The sequence below is a fragment of the Typopeltis vanoorti genome, chromosome 12, assembly GCF_054136105.1.
Source record: "Typopeltis vanoorti isolate ZY-2024b chromosome 12, IOZ_Tvanoo_1.0, whole genome shotgun sequence".
Taxonomy (NCBI): domain Eukaryota; kingdom Metazoa; phylum Arthropoda; class Arachnida; order Uropygi; family Thelyphonidae; genus Typopeltis; species Typopeltis vanoorti.
Genome location: NC_143560.1, coordinates 66,457,803 through 66,481,095, shown reverse-complemented (window position 1 = coordinate 66,481,095; position 23,293 = coordinate 66,457,803). Strand labels below are relative to the sequence as shown.

Below are 23,293 nucleotides of genomic sequence, written 5' to 3'. Positions count from 1 at the left end.
TCTTTGGCAACTCCTATAAGTAGAGACGACCTTGCTAATGCTTCTGCCTGGTATCTCCACTTGGGCCTGACTTCCACTGAAGTGACCTCAATAAAGGTCGAAACTAGTCTGGGTAGTGGCCCTTCCCTTAATGCATAACATTATATATATCCGCAAGGAGATGTGTTTTGCATTATGGGAGATACTGAGATAGGAGTGATGTTAGCTTGCTCCACCTTTGCAACGAGTTGCCTGGTGTTGTACCACCTTACCCCAGTCCTGAAGATACTTTCAGGTGCAAACTTTGTTTGTTCACACTTGGATAAAGGATTAAACTAAATTTATTATAGTCTAACCAAGTGAAAAATAAACTTTTAAATTACTTAAGTCTGTCACTTCTTAGCCATCAGACATTGTTAAAAAGCTATTACCACATTACACTCGCTTTCCAAGAATTTATGGTATTCTTAAAGTACACAAACATAATGTTCCATATTCAGAGATAGTTGAATGTATACACAGCCCTAATTATTACCTAGCCAAGAAATTAGCTTAACACTTACAGAGTTGGTAGGTCATTCTCCCCCACCCCCATCCTATATAAAAACATAACACTTCATAAACAAAATTAAAAACATAATGATCTGCAAAAAAACAATTTATTAGTCAGTTTTGATGTTCCTGCCCTTTTCACAAATGAAAAGTGACATAATTCTCTTTTAGAACAATTTTTGCTTGGTATTAGCTCTCTTTACCCATGTAGTATATTCTTGTTACTTCTTGTTGCAAAATAATTTTTATCTACAAAAAGAAGTTTAGCCATGGACTCACCACTATCTTCCCCCCCACTACTAAACTTTTATATGGAAGCTTTTGAGTAATATGCTCTAGATTCCTATATTTTAAAACCTACACTTTGGCTTAGATGTGTTTTCATGATGTTTTCATTATCTGGCTTCCATTATCTTTCTTTCTTGGATACACTTGTCATATATCTTCTCTCAGGTACTCTATCCTTCACTGTCTGCTGCAGGCCCACACATACCAGTCAATACATATATGCTAACTCATACTGCCACTCTTCACAAAATCTTGGAGTCATTAACACCTTCAAAAACAGAGCTATACCAATTTGCTTTAATTAGTAAGCTCTTAAGCAGAATTTATCAGCAATACATTTATAAACAATGGCTATTGCAAAAATACTACAGTAAAATCATATCTATTCCATACATTAAAGGGTTATCAGATAAAATAAACTGAATGCTACACCATTACAACCTTAATGGCACTTTAAAACCACCTTTAAAATTAAAAAACATGTTCAACTCTTCCAAGGATTTCCCTCACACTGAATCCATTACACCTGTAACTTACCTTATATTGGTGAAATTAGACCACAATTCCATTCCATAAAAAAGAACACAAATGACACATAAAATTTAAATTAATCAACCATCCTGATCTAAACAATAATGGTGGAATAAACATTTGAAGAATATGGATGGCACATAATCAGCCCATATAACTTCTTTTCAAGTAGTACTCCAGAAACCCTCACTTTAGGACTCTAAACCAGTGATTTTCAACCTTTTCATAATATGGCACAGCTAGACTAATTAAAATTCTGTGGCACACTAAAAATATATTCTTTTAATTTTTTTGATGATCTGGCAAAAAATAGGCATAATTTTGATTTTAATAATACTAATCATATTTTTTTAAAATAATTTTAATAGTAATAATAATTTTTTAATAATAGTAATTACTTATCCTTTTTGGGAGCTTCAAGGGAATAAATGCATAAATTACGACATTATTTCTTTCAATTAATTTGTTTTCACAAATCTCGCGGCACACCTGAAGACCTCTTGCGACACACCGGTTGAAAATCGCTGCTCTAAACAATAATTTCAGCTCTTATTTCATTTGTTGGCCACTATCAATGCTGTTTTTATTCCATTTTAACTGTGAGTAATCTTTAGCTAACTTTTGTTAATTTATCTATTAATAATTTCTAGAAAACAGGTCTCTAGCTTTGCATTAAGTCCCTTTCCCATCCCCACCAGAGGCCCATAGTATTTATGATTGATTAGTGTGACTTTACTATAAGTATATTGTAATGTACTTTGTTCTTTATATATATATATATATATATATATATATAAAAATGTATAGATCTACTTATGCTTTAATATATTTTTTATTTTCATATTTAATAGGTTATTTTCACTAAAATATATGCATAAATGGCTAAGATGTGTAACCAGTTCTGTACCAGTTTTGCATTCATTACTACACTGGTTTCCATAAGTTAAGTAACAAAGCTGTACCAGTTTTGCATTCATTACTACACTGGTTAGGAAAGAACTTGACATTGTCAACATCCAGGAATGCGTTAGCAGAGCTAATCTCAGGTGGTATGGTCACTTAAACAGAATGGGTGAAGAAAGATTAGCAAAACAAGTGTTCTCTGCCAGGTTGGCAGCAAAACGACCCAGAGGAAGACCAAGATATAGGTGGATTGATACAGCACAAAGTGCCTTAGACGATAGAAATATAAGATCTGATAATTTTGAAGCCTTGACAAGTAACAGACTAATTTGGAGGAAAATTGTAGATAGGAAGTTAGTAATGATGTAATTTTTTTCATGTAGTACTATCATATCCTGTACACCCCTTGAGGGTACATGGCAGGAATTTGATGATGATGATGACTACACTGGTTTCCTTATATAAGTTAAGTAACAAAGAGGAAAATTGCAATAACTTGGGGAGAAAGGAAACAAGAAACATATAGAAGTTAGGTACATTATGCAAAAAGTGATGCTGAAACTTGTTATGATATACAAAGGAGTGGCATTGTCAGTAATTTCTGGTATATGCAAATATACCAGAAATTACTGACAATTTCTGGTATATTTGCAAATTCTCTCCCGTAGTCCTAAATGGACCGTTGGGTCATTCATGGCTAGTAGGTGATATTCTTTGTTAGCTTCCTCCAGTCATCTCGGTCTTTTCTTCTTGATGTCAGTTGAGAAAGGGAGGAATTTGTCCATTTTTTGATGTTATCAGTCCATTTTAATCGAGGTCGGCCCCTAACCCTTGGTCCCGAAACAATTCCTTCTAGTGCTTGCTTTGGAATGCCATTAGCCCTCTCTGCATGTACAAACCATTTCATCTGTCTTCTGATGACTGTCAGAATATTTTCCCTTCTTCTCCCATCTATTGAATCAATCAGTTTTCGGACATTTTCATTGGTTTCGGGAATGGTATAGGGAATTCTTAAAAGTCTTCTGTCAGTTTTCATTTCAAAAGACAGGAGTCTCCTCTCATCTTCCCTCAATAAAGTCCAGGCGTCACAACCATACAAGAGGATAGAATTCACCAAGGTGTCAATTAGTCTTAGTTTGGTTGTGATTACTATTCTGTTATCTCCCCAGAATGGTTTTAACTTCTGTAGGGCCATGGTCCTTAGCAATTCGATATTTAATGTCGGTTTTTGAACGACCATCTTGACTCAACGTGCTTCCTAGATAAGTGAACTTGTTTACATTCTCAATTTGTTTATTGCTAATTTGTATCTTTAAGAATTCAATGTCTGATTTTGAGGTTATCATTGTTTTTGTTTTTTGTAGGTTTATGTATAATCCATATTTTTTTAATGTTCCAAAAACTTCGCTGGTTATCTCTTGTAATACTTCTTCACTTTCTGCCAGAAGATCGATATCGTCTGCAAAACATAAGTTATTTATTCTTAGTCTTCCAACTACTATTCCAGTGTCATATTCATGAAGAGTTCATGTATGACATATTCCAGAAAACAATTAAAAAGAAGAGGGGACAAGATGCATCCCTGTCTTACCCCCCGTTCTGAATGTTAACTGCTGTAATTTTTAATTTCAATTCTCATGTCAGATGAGGAATAAAGAGATTTAATAATCCTAATGATTTTGTTGTCAGTACCATAATGTTCTAAAATTCTCCATAATGCCTCATGCCATATTGAGTTAAAAGCTTTTTGAAGGTCTAAAAAGTTGTGACAGATTATCTTGTTATGTTCTATGTATTTTTCGCCTAGTATATGTATTGTAAAAATATGGTCGATTGTACTTCTGGAAACCTGCTTGTTCATCTGATAGTCTGCTTTCTATTTTCTTTTCAATTCTTGACAATAGTATTTTTAACAGGATTTTGCTGGGATGACTAATAAGACTTATTGTTCTGTTGTTGCTACATTTATTGCTGTTTCCCTTTTTAGGAATAGGTACAAGGACAGAAGTCTGCCAATCAGAAGGCCAAGTTTCTGTGTTCCATACGTCCTGGAATGAAGTTATCAAGGTGTCTATGATGATGTCACCTCCTTCTCGTATCAGTTCCATTGTAACACCATCAATTCCCAGTGATTTTCCTATTTTTGAGGAGCTAACTGCTGCAATGTCTTCTTCTTTTAATATTGGGTAATCTCCTTCCTCCGAACCGCCTGGCAAAATTCCGCCCAAAATATCATCAGTCAGTTGAGGGTCCTTTTGAAAAAAGCTTAGTTGCTTAACATTTCCATCTCTCAACTATTTTCTGGTTGTCCGTGATAGGAGTTCCATCTTCATCTTCTATGCTCCAATTAATTGCAGTAAAAGGTTTGGTTAACTTATTGATAATTTGAAAAGCACTTTTAGAATTATTTTTATTTAAGTCCTCTTCTATATTATTGTATTCATCTAATATCCATAAGTTTCTAGCATGTTTGATTTCTTTTTTTTAACAATCTTAGTAATATTTTTATACTGTTCTCTATTATCACTGCTATTAATATGAGATTTCAAATATCTTCTTTCGTCGCATAGGTCCAAAATATTTTTGGTTATCCATTGTTTATTTATTTTCCTTTTGTATCCAAGGATTTCTTCAGCTGTCTCAGTTATCTTTTGTGAGAAGTATTTGGTTTTAGATTTGATATTATATTTCTTGAAGCTTGTGTCAAAAATTTGTTTTAATTTGTATTATATAGTATATTTATTTGGGGATCTTTTAATTTTTCTATATTATATCTTTTACGAGTTGATTTTGTAGGTAATATTTTTCTCATTTTCATATTCACAGTTGTGATGACCATGTTGTGGTCGCTGCCAATGTCGGCTCCAGGAAATGATACCAGAAATTACTGGTATATAAAAATAAACTGGTGTATGCAAATGAGCAAAGACTTAAAAGCAAGCATTTTGTGTGGTTTTCCATTTTGTGATAGCAGAATTCTTGGATATTGCTGCAAGACATGATATAATTGATGAATTCATGTGGTGAGCCATCATAAGACTAGAAGCTGACCAAAGCTAGATAGTTGCATGTGAGTCCTTCTGTGGTTCACAGACTGTGAAACTAATTTCAGCAGTCACAATCAGCATCCCAGAGATACAGTGAAGGAAGGCTACAACCACATTGAGTGATTTACTGATATCTACGATTATATGCAGACCCAGAAGGAGTACTGCCGCCACCCCTGAATCAGCTACAATCTGACCTCATGACAGCCACAAGAACATTGGTATCTGCTTCCACTGTGCACAGAAGGCATCGCAAAGAGACAAATAATTCTCATCAAGCAAAGCTTGTTCATGGACCAGTATCTTCAGGAAGAGGCTATCATACATACCAGCCAGGTCTCCTTATCTTAAGCTTGTTGAACACATGGGATTCTCCAGGTAGACATGTTGCTGCTCTCAGTTCCCTTCCCATAATCTTTAAGAACTAATTAGACGTTTGCAGGAGTAATGGTTGTTATTATCAACTGAACTCCTGAACACCATTTTAAACAGTACAAACCTGTTGTGAGCAGTGTATTGCTGATGTGGCCACAATACAGGGCTGACCACATTCTTTATTGAGACACTTTGACGATCTCATTTTGACCTCTTGTTTTTGACCATTGTCATCATGTATCCATTTGTTACCTCATAAAACTATTTTTTTACAACTTTTGTGGGTGTTTCCTTCATGTCTCATGTCATACTGCTTTTCATTGAATTGCATAAAAATTCATCATACAGCTTTTGAGTTGTAGTTTTCTCTTTGTTCTTTAATTTTTGGAAATTTGTAAGAATATAGTTTTTTTTTGCCTATTTTTGTGGATTATTCTTTTTAATTGCTGATTTTCTTATCAGATTTGTCAGCAATTATTTCATTTGTGTAAACACTTGAAAACTTTATATTTTATTATGGTTATTATTTCTGGGAAAACTCCCATTATTCCTCTTAACATACTATTATATTTACGGCTATTTTGCCTGCTTCTGTTTAGGAGTGCCCCTGTTTAAATGTCATTGGCTTTTTTACTCACAGATTCTTAGGGCATTGTAGATGTATATTTACCAATAAATATATATGTAGCATAAAGGAAGAGAAATTTACACATACTTTTTTTGGGTGTTGTGGCTTTTCTTCTTTCTGCTGCGATGTCCAAAACTACTGTGTGTGTGTGGGGTTAGACAATGTGGGAGAATTAAATAGAAATGGAAAAAAAACCCCGGGTTTTTTGAATAATATATATACACACATATATTATATTATTAGGGATGGGTGGAGCATTTTTTATATTTATATAGGGTAGGAAAGGGTGAAGGGGTTGAAAACAGCAATTGATTTTTTTAGAGGGGAGGGGGTTGACGGGGTGCGGCTTGTTTCGACTATGCTTGGTCGTCGTCTGAACACATGGAAGAAGTGGATGCTATGTCAGGTCGGGGTAGGTGTGCTTCTGCTTTTGAAGTGTTTGTGTTACCGCCTATTGGTCGGGGTTGTGACTTCAATTTTATGTTGTGAAGCTTCCAAACCTTGGAGATTATGTAGTGCCTGTGGACATTGATAGAGTTCGCGTCACATTTTATGGCTATTGTTTCCGATATTCTAAGCATTGTTTCATTGTCTTGTCTGTCTACTATGATGGCCTTGTCGATCTGCGGGGTATGTTTTTGTTCAAGGGCATGAACAGCTATTTCCGTTTTCCCTGGGTTGTGTATTTGATTTTTCTTTTTGATGTTGCGTTTTTTAGTGTTTAAATGTTCTGGAATAGGTATGTTACAATAGTGGAAGTGTTCTTGTAGTCTTGCCCATAAAGACCTGATGGTTGAACCCATGTAGGTGATATCACAGTCTTTTTGGCAGGGAAATTTATAGGGAAAAATATCTATGAAAGTTTTAAAAAAGATATAAAACGACTGTTGAACTTTTAAAAAGTTCAGCGAGGAAGATGTGGAGAAGATGTCTACAAGGATAGAAACTTCAGACCTCCATGGCGGACTCAAGAAGTTAAAGAGGCTCTCCTGAAAAAGAAGAAATCATATTGAGAGTTACGGACAAATAAATCAGCTTGTGCTCTGAAAATAAAAAAAATTTTATTTCAGATTTTTAAATTTACTCATTGAAAAATATAGGTAAATTTAAGTAGATCTATGTAAATTTGCTTTATTTTCCACATCTTTTTTTTCCCCCCCTTTTTTGTTTCAAATAATACAGTCTATCAAAAGATAGTATTCTCTATATCTATGTATATATACAATTAAAATTTTGTCTTATTGGAAATGTAAAGTGCAGAGTAGGAAATGCATACCAGACATATAGAAATATTTTGAGAAAATTTGAAAAAAAAAAAAAAAAAAGAAAAGAAAAGAAAAGCATATAACAGTGATACATACCTGCTGGACTTCTGTTCAGGATGTGGACTAGTCATTATTAACATCATTTTCCAAAATAATGATGTGCACAGTTTCAAGTAGAGATGATACATGAAATGAAAAGTCTCATTGATTATGTTATTGTTGTCGATAGCGATATCTTCATGCTGGTTCAGGATGTAACAGTGCATAGGGGATTTAAATAGGAAGTGATCATTTAGTTTGAGCAGGATAAAAATAAATTTCATATTGAAAAGAAAAATATCTATGAAAGTTTTAAAAAAGATATAAAATGACTGCTGAACTTTTAAAAAGTTCAGCGAGGAAGACGTGGAGAAGATGTCTGCAAGGATAGAAACTTCAGACCTCCATGGTGGACTCAAGAAGTTAAAGAGGCTATCCTTAAAAAGAAGAAAGCATATTGAGAGTTACTGACAAATAAATCAGCTTGTGCTCTGAGAAAATAAAAGGAAAAAATATAAGAAACTGGAGCATTATATAAAAGTAGCTAAATAAATGTTATGGGACTTTGTTAAGAATATAAAAAGATAAATATAATTATCTGCATCTCAGATAATTATGTTTGATAATAAACAAACATAATTATCTTAGTACAACTACATCAGCATCTAAATCGTTGCGACTTTCAGGCCATCATTTTTATTTAGATTTGGTTGGTTGATAAGCATTTCACAAGCTTTCTTGAATTTACATTTGTACCAGATTTTGTCCAATGTAAGGACTAGATGCCTTTCCAATCACTCCAGAAAAACCTGCTTTTCTGTTATGAGGCTCAAAGAAAACAGTTCATCAAGTACCTTCAGCATGGAAAAGGAGGTCTTTCTGATCACATACTTGAAGCATATGATCAATTAATGTGGTCTCTACATATTTTCCCATATTCACTTTTTCCCTTCATCTCATTAGGCCCAACACCAGATGAAATAAACACATGAGAAAAAGAAATAACCAAAAAGAAATTTTAACGTGGACACAGATGTTTGTGAATGTCTTTAGGTAGGAAATGAATTTCATCATCTAGTGCGACTACTGTCCTTATTGAAAGCTGGAGTAGCATGATGAAGTTCCTTGTCTTGTCTCTAGAGAAGGGTTTCTGGATTCTATAAAACAACAAACAAAAAAATACTTAAAAATAAAATAAGGGTGAGTTTTTCAGTCTCTTGTGAAGATGGAATAGTTTTCCTTTCTGGAAACTTAGGTTAACCATGCAGAACATATGGAATATTCAATTCACAGATCTCTTTTTAGTCTTAGTTGTTTTATCATAAGTAAAGACATTTCTTGAAGACTACTAGTCATCACAGCTCTGCAGTACTGAATTTCTTGGCATAATGACTACTACCACATAGTTCTTCTGGCATCTTACAGAATTAAGTCTTAGCTGTTCATTTCCAACATTACTGTTCAGTTAACAGTTGCTTGACTAAAACCCTGTTTTTCTCTAGCATGTGATCATTAAGACACTAGTTTAGATCATGTGAACCAGCTGTTTACTAGTAGCTGAAGCACTTTGCAGGATAAGAATACATCAGAGGTTTCGAGACTTTCTTGGTTCATGGTGCCCTTTGTGTCTCAGTAATTTTTTCACAGTGCTCCTAGGTCAAGAGAAATACCTAACAGTTCCATTTATTATGTGACTTATTTGTGTCCTAAAAAGTTAGTAACTGTTTGAAACAAATAACATAAATTATTCACTACAGCACGCAGTTTGGGAACCACTGATACTTAAAATATACAAGCCAGTTTACATGAGATAAAATTTGCAATGCACATTTTTAAAGCAACAAATAACATGTCTGTTAAAGAGCTAGCTTATACAATCTGATGTGGAATAGGCTGTTTGAAAGAAATTCTACTGCTACAAGAAATTGTAGAGAATCAAATGTTGAGTTACTACTATTTTTTTCTTCCTAATAAAACTGAACTAGAACTGTGCATTATTCTTTTGATGCTTGATTTGAAACCAGATTGATGATTAATTTTTTTTTTTTTTTACAAGTACAGGAACTGTCAGTATGTGGTCTCCAAATTCTGATGAGCCTCTTGTAAAAATGTTGTGTCATAAAAACCCAATCCGTGCTGTTGCTGTTCATAACCAGGGACTGTATGTATTTTTGTATGCATCTACATATTTTTAAGTAGTATGATTTATTTAAATGATATGCATTTTGTTTATTTCCCAAATTTGAAGAAATGATTCTCATACAGAAGTAATTTGATCATATTAATATCAATTATTTTTGTTCTTCACTTTTAATTCTCACAATATCCATTACTCAAAATTAAGTGGATATTGAATACCACATTATTTCTTAGCGGAATAAGAAACTCAAAGATAGGAAATCTAATCTAAGAGTTTCATGCCGAATATATAAAACTATATAAAGTTCGGCGAGTCCAAGCATAAGCCAACACCTGCTAGTGCAATGCCAGGGCAACTTGTAGTAAAGGTGGAGCAAGTCCGATCACTGTCCTTAATATTTTCCCATAATGTAAAACACAGCTCCTAGGAGATGTATTACTGTTCTACATTATGAGAGAAGATCACTACCCAGACCGGTTTCGACCTTTTTTGAGGTCTCATCAGTGAGACCTCAAAATATAATAAATAAGTAAAGATATTAGCCTTGGTGCTTAAGGGTCAAAGCTGTATAACTGAGAGGAGACCTCCACATAGCCTTTAAAGGAATGCGGAGAACCGACTAGGGCTACTGACCTAATGTCCAATCCTCACCTTCTCGTGGTGCACCCTGTTGGGTATCTACCTGGATACTGAACGAACGAGGCTGGGCTGACAATATGGGATTTAGCCGACCAAATTGTATTCTTATTGGTTACACCAAAATAAAAAATGATGGTACAACATGACAGAATTTCATGCCGGCTGGGGCGTCGCACAGTTAAACAAGGCCCCCATTATTTTCACCAGGGAACCAGGGCGAACAGCGAAAAGTCAGCTACTGGAACAAATCTGAAAACAAACCCCAACTCAACATCACCAGAGTTAAAGATCGGTACTATCAATATAGGAAGCCTGAATGGCAAAGAAATGGAGCTAGCTGAGGAATTAGATAAGTACCAGATCGACATAATAGGGGTGACTGAAACAAAAAAGACAAAAACTGATGAGATCTTTCTGAGCAATAAATACAAAATGTTATATTCAGGCAATGACAATCAAGGAAAAGAAGGAGTAGCCATAGTATTCAACACAAAATACGAGGCTAATCTTCTTGAATGGCAGTCAGTCTCAAGTAGAGTAATGTGGGCAAATATGAGAATGGGGAACTGGACAATGAGACTTATTTGTGCCTATGGTCCCACAGAAGGTTCTACTAAGGTAGAAGTGGAGGAGTTTTTTGAGGCTTTAGAAAAAGCAACTGACACAATGAAAAATGAAAAGTTGGTCCTTGTTTCGGATCTAAATAGCAGAGTAGGAAATGGTTGTGAGACATACAAAAATATTTTGGGAAAATTTGGAGAAAAGAGCAAAGCTAATAGTAATGGCAAATATCTGTTGGATTTCTGCTCAGGACATGGACTGGTTATTACTAGCACCATGTTCCAACATAAAAATGTGCACAAATTCACATGGAGAGAAGAGGCTAGGAATAAGAAAAGTCTCATTGACTATGTTATTGTTGATAGTGATGTTTTCTCCCTGGTGCAGGACACCAGAGTGTACAGAGGATTTGAAATTGGAAGGGATCACTATTTAGTCTTGAGCAGGATAAAATTGAATTTCATATTGAAAAGAATAACTTGTAAGAAAGTTTTAAAGCGAATAAAAGTTGAGCAGCTCTCAGATGTGAACTGTAGACTAAAATACACAAAGATTATTGAAGAAAAAATGAAAGAGTTTGAGAACAGGAATCAAACCTTGGAGATTCAGTGGCAAACTCTGAAGAAAACATTGATTGATTCTGCCAGAGAGGCATGTGGTGAGGTTGTCTGTAAGGATAAAAAAATCAGAACTCCCTGGTGGACACAGGAAGTTAAAGAGGCAGTGAAGGAAAAGAAGAAAGCATATCAAAAGTTCCTGTCAAATAAGTCAGCTTGTGCTCTTAGAGAATATAGAGACAAATGCAAGAATACTAAACACTGTGTAAAACTAGCTAAACAAAAGTCATGGGAGGACTTTGGCAAGAATATAGAAAATAAATATCAAGAAGGTGGCAAAATATTCTGGAGGTTGTTGAAGAAGCTTAAGAATGGAGGAAAGAGTGCTGTAAAAGGAATTAGAGATGATAAAGGTGACATGAAAATGGGAGAAAAAGACATCCTTGAAGTATGGAGTAATTACTTTGAAAAACTGCTAAACGAAACAAGCAGTGATGACAGCACAGTGGTAAAAAACACTGACCAGGCATGCAGTCAGGAATACATATCTATACTTGAAGTAGAAAAAGCCATCAAAGGCTTGAAATGTGGAAAGGCAGCAGGAGTAGATGATATTCGACCAGAAATGCTGAAGTATGGTGGTATAAGAGTCTTACAGTGGCTGCACTGCATAGTTCAGAAAGCCTGGACAGAGGGACGAATTCCCGATGATTGGAGTAGAGCTCTCATAGTACCCATATATAAAAAGGGAAATAAAACTGCATGTGAGAATTACAGAGGTATTTCCCTACTGAGTGTTTCTGGCAAGATCTATGCAAGTATACTTGAGAAACGGTTGAGAAGAATTGTAGAAGAAAAGCTTGGTGAAGAACAAGCTGGATTCAGGCCAAATAGAGGCTGTCAGGATCAGATCTTCACTTTACGACAAATAGTCGAGAAAGCATGGGAATATAACAAAGATCTGTATTTAAGTTTTGTCGATTTGGAAAAGGCATATGACAAGGTGCCAAGAGAGAAGCTATTCAATACGCTGCAGTTATATGGTATCAATGGGGCATTATATCAAGCAATACTTAGTCTTTATTTGAGTTGTAAGTCAGCCGTTAGAATTGAAGTAAGTACAGGAAGATGGTTTAATGTTAAATCTGGTGTGAGACAAGGATGTACATTATCCCCTCTGTTATTCATTATCTATATGGATCACATTATGAAGGAAAGTGGTATTAAACATGATATCAAAATTGGAGATGTTAATGTCAGCTCTTTGCTTTATGCGGATGATGTTATACTTATCAATAAATCCATTATGAGTCTGCAAGATTCCTTGACTAAATTGAATAACTGTTGTAATAGATATGGTATGAAGGTCAGCAATAAAAAGACAAAGACAATGAAAATAGGCAGAATCATCAAAAATGTCAACTGTGTTGTGAATGGAGAACCTGTGGAACAAGTAAAACATTTCAGCTATTTAGGCACGATTTTTACTGAAGATGGTAAATTAAATATAGAAATAGACAACAGAATCAGCAAAGCTGGTGTGGTGGGAAGTCAATTGAATAAATTCATATGGAATAAGAGAGAAATTAGTCGGAACACTAAATTAGCTGTATACAAGACAGTGTTCAAACCAGTTTTAACTTATGGATCTGAGAGCTGGGTCAGAAGTAAAACTTGACCAAAGACTAGAGACTGCAGATATGAGAGTCCTGAGAAAGATTAGAGGCGTGAACAGATGGCATCAATGGCAATATCATATTAAAAATGAGGATATTAGGAAAGAAATTGACATTGTTAGCATCCAGGAATGTGTTAGCAGAGCTAATCTCAGCTGGTATGGTCACTTAAACAGAATGGGCAAGGAAAGATTAGCAAAACCAGTGTTCTCTACCAGGTTGGCAGCAAAACGACCCAGAGGAAGACCAAGATATAGATGGATTGATACGGTACAAAGTGCTTTAGACGATAGAAATATAAGATCTGATAATGTTGGAGTCTTGACAAGTAACAGACTGATATGGATTAAAATTGTAGATAGGAAATTAATAATGATGTAATTTTTTTCGTGTAGTACTATCATATCCTGTACACCCCTTGAGGGTACATGGCAGGAATTTGATGATGATGATGAGATATTAGCCTCACAACAAAAATCAGAATCGTGAAAGCAATGGTATTTCCTTTGGTGCTGTATGGATGTGAAAGTTGGACCCTGAGGAAGAGTGAAAGAAGGAAGATAGATGCATTGGAATTATGGGTTTGGAGACACTTACTAAGAATACCATGGACTGCAAAGCAAACCAGTAAATCAGTGATAGACAGAATAAAGCCAGATTGCTCCCTTGAAGCTATGATCATCTAGCAAAAATTGTCATACTTCGTACATATTCTGCGAGCAAATGACAGTCTGGAGAAGATTAATATGTTTGCTAAAGTTGATGGAAGCAGGAGAAGAGGAAGACCATGAATTAAATGGGTGGATGGAGTTAAAGAAGCAACTGGAGTGCGCTTGGATATTCTGAACGACATGGTCAGGAACAGATTGGAATGGAGAGTGTATGTTCGTGGAGTCGCCAGGAGTCGGAAACGACTCGATGGATCATAACAACAACAAACAACAACATCACTGAGTAGGTAGATCTAGATGTAATACTAAAGTTTCAATAGTCAGAGCTTATTTCTTTACTGTACGAGTTGCCAAAAGGTGCACAAATACAATTACTGAAATAAAAGCCAACAGGCTTCACTTGGGCGAAGTAAAATTATTCAAAATTAAGTGGATATTGAATGCCACATTATTTCTTAGCCGAATAAGAAACTCAAAGATAGGAAATCTAATCTAAGAGTTTCATGCCGAATATAGAAATCTATATAAAGTTTGGCGAGTCCAAGCGTAAGCCAACACCTGGTAGTGTAATGCCAGGGTAACTCATAGTAAAAGTGGCGCAAGCTCCAATCACTGTCCTTAATATTTTCCCATAATGTAAAATACAGCTCCTAGGAGATGTATTACTGTTCTACATCATGAGAGAAGGTTGCTACCCAGACCGGTTTTGACCTTTTTTGAGGTCTCATCAGTGAGTAGGTAGAACTAGATGTAATACTTAGGTTTCAATAGTCAGCACTTATTTCTTTACTGTACGAGTTGCCAAAAGGTGCACAAATACAGTTACTGAAGGGTCGAAACCGGTCTGGGTAGCGACCTTCTCTCATAGTGTAGAACAGTAATACATCTCCTAGGAGCTGTGTTTTACATTATGGGAAAATATTAAGGACTCGAATCGGAGCTTGCTCCACCTTTACTACGAGTTGCCCTGGCATTGCACTACCAGGTGTTGGCTTATGCTTGGACTCGCCGAACTTTATATAGTTTTCTATATTTGGCATGAAACTCTTAGATTAGATTTCCTATCTTTGAGTTTCTTATTCGGCTAAGAAATAATGTGGTATTCAATATCCACTTAATTTTGAATAATTTTACTTTGCCCAAGTGAAGCCTGTTGGCTCTTATTTCAGTAATCATCCATTACATTTCACTCCTCAACATATACTTTATAGACATTGGTCACTTTGGATATTTTTGATACCAACATGTTTGCTTTTGTTTTTGAAGATAAAACAGGATACTCTGGAAGAGTACAGTGCAAAATGGTTCTGCAATCTGCCAGGTAATATAAAAAATAAATGTAATCACACTGCACTGAAGAGGATTTTCAATCATTTGATAAACACTTGCTGCCAATTGCTCTGCTAGGTATGTCAGGGGAAGTCCAAGTAATGGTATGTAGAATGTTGCTGAGACCACATTTGAGAGAATTCTGGTATTCTCCGATGTATGAAATATTTTAGCATGTTCATTTCTTTGTATTCTGTGTATCTCCTCTACATTACCTGTTTTTCCATATATGCGTTACAAGTAAAACCAAATCTGCTTTATAAATATAATATAATAAAATAAAATCACCATCAAAAAGATTATTACTGTATCTCCAATAAGTCTTGATTACTCATCAAGGAAGAGCCCATTTAGACACTCATACTTAAACACCTATCATACCTTTCCTTGAACACATTTCTTAAAATGCACTCACAACTACTAATTGTAATCATCCATTCATCATACTCTCCACATGCCACAAGAAGAACCTGGTGGATCTCACATGCTTCCTAACAGTCCCCCTTCCAGCAAGCTTCCAGGGATGACCCCCACCCCCAAGTTTTAATATGATGAATAGAAACATAATTTATTTCATAGTTAGTTGTTATTTATTACTCCATGTTCTATTTCCGCTATCTATAAGCTGCAAAATCTTACTGGTGTCCATATTGTAAGATCCACCTTACTAACTTATATGTTTCTATTATATATATCTCCTCTCCTCTGTCTATTCCTCAGATTTGCTGTACAGAACAAATGTTGTAAACATTTGTTCTATACAACATATGTTGTGAATAAACATTTAACAAACATTAAATGTTTTATTCACAACAATCCAAAAATCTTATCATATAAACGTAAACATATAGTAGACTCAAAATTAATAAAAGAACAAAATGGATTCAGAAAAGGCACGTCTTGCATAGACTACATTTATATTAAAATTACTAATCGGAAAACACAGAGAAATAAACATAGAAACACACACATAGCTTTTATAGATTACACCAAAGCATTTGATAAAATTATCAGAGAAAAACTATGGGAAATCCTGGAAGAATATGAAATACCAAACCAACTCTTTAGATCCTTATTTAATATATATCAAGTTAATAAAATATCTGTGAAATACAATATATTAACATCAAGCTTGAAACCTATAAATGGAGGAGTACGTCAAGGCTGCCCTCTGTCACCGGTTTTATTTAATATATACATAGATAAAATCATAAAAGAATGGAAGATAACTAATGAAGAAGGATTCAAGATAAATCTTAACAACAGATTAGCTACCCTACTTTTTTTGCTGATGACCAAATTATCCTTGGAAATAATGAAGTTGAACTACAAAAATCATTATGCAGTCTAAATAATCTGATAAAAACATATGGTATGGAAATATCAACTGACAAAACAAAAGTTTTGTCTGTCGATATTTCTATTGTTTCTTGTCTATTAATCTTAATCCAATAAGAAGCAAAATAGCAATAAACAATAAAAATAATAGAGATAAAATAATTAATATAATAGAGGGGTTCTTAAAGGTCAAAGCTATATAACTGAGAGACCTCCACATAGAATTTAAAGGAATGCAGAGTACCGACCAGGATTTCTGACCTAATGTTCAATCCTCACCTTCTTGTGGTGTGCACTGTTAGGTATCTATCTGGATACTGAGCAGATAAGGTGGGCTGGCAATTTGGGATTTAGCTGACCAAATTGTATTCTTATTGGCTTAAACCAAAATTTCAAATGATGGTACAACATGACAGAATTTCATGCCTGGTGGGGTGTCGCCCAGTTAAACAAGGCCCCCGTTGTTTTTGCTTGAGAACCAGGGCAAACAGCGAAAAGTCAGCTACTGGAACAAATCCTAAAACTCACCCCAACTCAACATCACCAGAGTTAAAGATCGGTACTATCAACATAGGAAGCCTGAATGGCAAAGAAATGGAGCTACCTGAGGAATTGGAGAAGTACCAGATTGACATAATAGGGCTGACTGAAACAAAAAAGGCAAAAACTGGTGAGATCTTTCTGAGCAATAAATACAAATTGTTGTATTCGGGAAATGACAATCAAGGAAAAGAAGGAGTAGCCAGGTATTCAACACTAAATACGAGGTTAATCTTCTTGAATGGCAGGCAGTCTCAAGTAGAGTGATGTGGGCAAATATGAAAATGGGAAACTGGACAATGAGACTTATTTGTGCCTATGGTCCCACAGAAGGTTCTACTAAGGTAGAAGTGGAGAAATTTTTTTGAGGCTTTAGAGAAAGCAGCTGAGAGAATGAAAAAGGAAAAGTTGGTCCTTGTTGGGGATCTAAATAGCAGAGTAGGAAATGATTTGCAGACATACAAAAATATTTTGGGAAAACTTTGGAGAAAAGAGCAAAGCTAATAATAAAGGCAAATATATGTTGGATTTCTGCTCAGGACATGGGCTAGTTATTACTAACATGGTGTTCTAACATAAAAATGTGCACAAATTCACATTAGAGAGAAGAGGCAAGGAATACATACAAAAAGTCTCATTGACTATATTATTGTTGATAGTGTCGTGACGTTCTATTTTCATGTTATGTTCTAAATCCGCCATCTTGGTTCAAGTCACTCTTATCAATATAACAACTAATTGCAAATTGATCACTAATCCAAAAGTAGGGAAATTTATAATTATACTGCGCCACCCTATTTTTTTAGATTAGTCTATATAAAATAGTAGGATCAATTCTTAATTAAGTTAGCAGTCTCCTCACTTATTTAGCCGAATTATTTACTATTCCACTTGGGGTTCCTGCAAGATTTGAATATTTATGAACGGTGCAATAAAAAGGAATTCAGGCAAACACAATATTTAGATTAACAAAATAAAACATTTAATATATGATATATATAAGAAATACAAGAATTCTGCTTTAAAATGAAACAATGCAATTAACTTAATACATCTTGCTAAGTCACTCATGCCAATTCAATGTAATAAACTTTCACATACAATTCACAGCTTCAAAATCACAAGCTTTCTTAACTCAAGTTAATAAAACGAAACTTCTTATTGAATCAGTCTCCACATATCTATCAACTGTACTTAATGTTTAAATTCACAGGAAGCACTAATCAAGGTAGACAATATTCCAAGCAATCTTATTTCGGACTTTGAACTTCGAAGATATGTTAATGTTAGAATAAACAAACAAGTATGACTACTCTTACCAGATACAATCTTCAGTACATCAATTAATTGTGAGCACACTTATAAATTAACTTATTTACGTTAGCGGAACACATTAATAAAAATTCTCCAACGATTTAATTGAACTACTGTTAATCGCGCTTCACTACTCTAAAAAAAAACACATCAATAAGGAACTGATATCTTTCCTTGTTTACTTTTCTCAAACTAGTTAATTTCAATATAATTCTTCTCAGGGCAACATAGAATTAAGACGTAATCCTAGACTAACTGGAACTAATTAGAATTTTCCATTGAATATCCAGTTCTTTATTTATCCGGATACGGCATAAATTTTCCTATACAACACAGCTGACTTCACTTGCAGCTAAGTATATGATTCACTATGTTTTGGCTCACTTCTAAACACTATTCTCATGAATTTCTGCCCTAGAGAACTTATAATTTTCTTCCACTTCCTTTGCTTGTATCCTACCTTCCTTCCCGCTCCGCAAAAACTTCCTCTCTTCTCTCTAATTAAAAATCTTCTATATTTTTCTTCTCCTTTCAGTCCGAAGGTCACGCTCTCTTCGACTCGTGCTTGTTTATTTCATGCATCTCCATGACAACAAATGAACGCAAACATTTCGCTAATGTAATACAATGCTCTACTACTACATGAGTGATTACATAACGTTAATTTTTCACAAATAAGAATAAACGGAATATTTGAGCTACTTAATCAGCTTTTTTATTACGTATAGAATTAATTATAATAATACTTTTCGTTACATCATATATATATTTTAGTTATTATAAATTCTGCACATATTATTGCTTAATAAATTAATAGTAGGTTAAGTTTAGAATAAATATTTAAATAGTAATCCTAAATTAAGGAATAATAAATAATTTTTATACAAATCATGATTAATACATAATAAGCAACGTTAAATGTGAATGAAAAAAAAATAAATTACACAACGTAGTTTCATTCACAATTTAACAATAGTGATGTTTTCTCCCTGGTGCAGGATACTAGAGTGTACAGAGCATTTGAAATTGGAAGTGATCCCTATTTAGTTTTAAGCAGGATAAAATTGAATTTCATATTGAAAAGAAGAAAGTGTTAAAGCGAATAAAAGTTGAGCAACTCTCAGATGTGAACGCTAAACTAAAATACACAAAGATTATTGAAGAAAAAATGAAGGAGTTTGAGAATAGGAACCAAACCTTAGAGATTCAGTGGCAAATCTTGAGAAAAACCCTGATTGATTCAACCAGAGAGGCATGTGGTGAGGTTGTTTGTCTGCAAGGATAGAAAAATCAGAACTCCATGGTGGACACAGGAAGTCAAAGAGGCAGTGAAGGAAAAGAAGAAAGCATATCAAAAGTTCCTGGCAAATAAGTCAGCTTGTGCTCTTAGAGAATACAGAGACAAATGTAAGAAAGCTAAAAACTGTGTAAAACTGGCTAAATAAAAGTCATGGGAGGACTTTGGCAAGAACATAGAAAATAAATATCAAGAAGGTGGCAAAATATTCTGGAGGATGTTGAAGAAGCTTAAAAATGGAGGAAAGAGTGCTGTAAAAGGAGTTTGAGATGATAAAAGTGACATGAAAACGGGAGAAAATGATATCCTTGAAGTATGGAGTAATTACTTCGAAAAATTGCTAAATGAAACAAGCAGTGATAGTGTCGTGACGTTCTATTTTCATGTTATGTTCTAAATCCGCCATCTTGGTTCAAGTCACTCTTATCAATAAAACAACTAATTGCAAATTGATCACCGATCCAAAAGTAGGGAAATTTATAATTATACTGCGGCACCCTATTTTTAGATTAGTCTATAATAAAACAGTGGGATCAATTCTTAATTAAGTTAGCAGTCTTCTCATTTAGGCCGAATTAATTACTATTCTACTTGGGGCATCCGCAAGATTCAAATTTTTTATGAACGGTGCAATAAAAGGGAATTCAGGCAAACACAATATTTAGATTAACAAAATAAAACATTTAATATATGATATATAAGAAAAAGAAGAATTCTACTTTTAAATGAAACAATATAAATAACTTAATACATCTTGCTAAGTCACTCATTCCAATTCAATGTTCTAAACTTTAACATACAATTTACAGCTTTAAAATTACAAGCCTTCTTAACTCAAGTTAATAAAACAAAACTTCTCTTTTGATCAGTCTGCACATATCTATCAGTTGTACTTAATGTTTAAATTCACAGCAGGCACTAATCAAGGTAGACAATATTCCAAGCAATCTTATTTCGGACCTTGAACTTCGAAGATACGCTATAGTTAATGTTAGAATAAATAAACATGTATGACTACTCTTACCAGATACAATCTTCAATACATCAATGTATTGCGAGCACACTTATGAATTAACATATTTGAGCTAGCAGAACACATTAAATAAAATTCTCCAACGCTTTAACTGAACTACTGTTAATCGCACTTCACTACTCTAAACAACAGCAATAAGGTACTGATATCCTTCCTTGTTTACTTTTCTGCAACTAGTTAAGTTCATTATAATTCTTCTCAGGGCAACATAGAATTAAGACGTAATCCTAGACTAACTGAAACTAATCAGAATTTCCCATTGAATGTCCAGTTCTTTATTTATCCGATTACGACATCAATTTTCCTCTATAACAACAGCTGATTTCACTTGCAGCTGAGTATAAGATTCACTACGTTTCTTGCTTACTTCTAAACACTATGCTCTTGAATTTCTGCCCTAAAGAATTTACAATTTTCTTTCACTTCCTTGCTTATATCCTACTTTCCTTCAGGCTCCGCAAAACTCTTCCCTTTTCTCTCATTCAAATTCTTATTGCCTCCTTTCTCCTTTCTGGTTCCAAGGTCACGCACTCTTCGACTCGTGCTTGTTTATTTCATGCGTCTCCATAACAACGCATGAACGCAAACATTTCGCTAATGTAATACAACGCTCTACTACTACATAAGTGATTACATAACGTTAAATTTTCACAAATAAGAATAAACAGAATATTTGAGCTACTTAATCAGCTCTTTCATTACGCATACAATTATTTATAATACACTTTTCGTTACTTTACATATATATTTTAGTTATCATAAATTTCTACACATATTATTATTTAATAAATTAATAGTAGGTTAAGTTTAGAACAAATATTTAAATAGTAATCCTTAATTAAGGAACAATAAATAATTCTTATACAAATTATGATTAATATATAATAAGTAATGTTAAATGTGAATGAAAAAATAAATTACACAACATAGTTTCATTCACAATTTAACATAGGCTCACCCTTTCTTTAAAAAAAAATTTTTGTTACAAGAAAATTTTTTTATTTTTTTTAATTTTTTTTTTTATACTAGGCTCCTACACGGAAGGACTGGATTACATATTTCCTTTCCGATTCCTCAAGTAGTACCTAGTTTGACTGAAACTTGGTTCCTTATTATGTTTAATGTATTTATTCTCTTTTACATTCTCATTAAATTTCTTATTACTATCATTATCAATTTTTGCGTGTCTTCTATGTCTGCAGTATGGGATTTTCTCTTCTGAATTAAATTCACGTTTTCTATTACCAGAATTAAGTTTTAGCTGTTTCATAACTTGGTGATTTGTTCCATTATATAGATTGGTCATTTTACCAAAATTGACTTCAACTGTCATTTTACTATTAGTGGCAACTTCTGATTTAGGCTTTGTCACCACTACTTGTTGTTCATCAGTGACAAGTGGTGTGTCAGACTGAATGTGCACATGACAGTCATCATCACTATCTCTTTTAGATGATTGATTCACAGCCGACGTTTCTTTAGTATATGATCCTAATTCAAATGGCAATCTAAATTGTTTTGTTTGATGCTTAGTCTTATCACAATCAAGAATTTCATTTCTTCTGGTATTTCTCCTCTTGTTCATCAGGGATATTTCCTTTTTAGTAAAGTTACAAGAGAATTGATATTTTGCTAAGACGTTTGTACCCAAAATAATGTGAGAACTTAGATTGGAAGTAGTGGGGACAACAAGTAAGTCTTGCCACACGTACAGTCCAAATTCTGGTAGGTATATCCTTGCTCGAAGTTTCTCATATGCCACAGAGTTTGAGTCTGAGAGAGAAGTAATCCTTACAGGTTGTCTCAGCTTGGCAGTGCTCTTCCACAGTTTGTTCTTTAAGATTAGGAAATAATCCATTCTGATTGTAGAGGCATTGCATCCTGTATCCAATAAGATATCGCATTTAGAGCCTAGGATATCTCCTTTCATTAGATGTTTGATATTTCTGAATTCTGTTATTTCTCCTGTGAGTCATATATCCAAATTTTGAGTTCCATCTGTTGTTATAGTAGTTTTCTTTGTTATGGAAACAGTTCCTGGCATAATGTCCAAGTTTGTTGCAATTATAACATTTAACAGGATTTCTTTGTTTTATATATGTCTTGGATTGAGGAATAACAGACATTTGTTGTCTAACATTATCTAATCCTCGGATTACTTTATCTAGACTAATTAAAATATGTTGACTTTGTTTTTCAACTTCATGTTTGATCATCTCATTAATTTTATTTGTAGTGAGGTTTTGATTTTCTTGAGATCTCAAGGTAATAGTCGACAATTGCTTTACAACTTCATCAAGACTATCTATCCATTATAGGCTGATTTAATTTTTTCACTTCCTGGTGAATCAAGGTTTTTACTTCTGTCATCAGTTTCTTGTCCAATTGCTCCTTACTTTCAGTTAGGCAGTTAACATTGCTTGAGTTTTCTCCAATATCTCTAGCTTTTCCTTTTTCAACCTTACTTCTCTTTTCTACTTCTGATTGGTTGAAGGAAGAATTAGTCTTATTCACAACATTAACAAGACTTACATTGGTTGAGGGATAAAGGTCTCCCAGTATTTGTTCTCTTTCCTTGACAGTTTTGAGAC

General features: G+C 34.2%; 1 protein-coding gene across 5 annotated transcripts in view; it reads left to right on the top strand.

The window, feature by feature from the left end:
• The window catches only part of LOC150100851 (WD repeat-containing protein 46), a 240,227-nt gene that overhangs the window by 148,295 nt on the left and 68,639 nt on the right, over positions 1-23,293 (top strand). For all 5 annotated transcript variants that reach the window (XM_090401124.1, XM_090401126.1, XM_090401123.1 and 2 more), the window contains one exon: positions 9,669-9,768. In XM_090401124.1, coding sequence (XP_090257250.1) covers positions 9,669-9,768 — 100 coding nt within the window. The remainder of the gene's footprint in view (positions 1-9,668; positions 9,769-23,293) is intronic.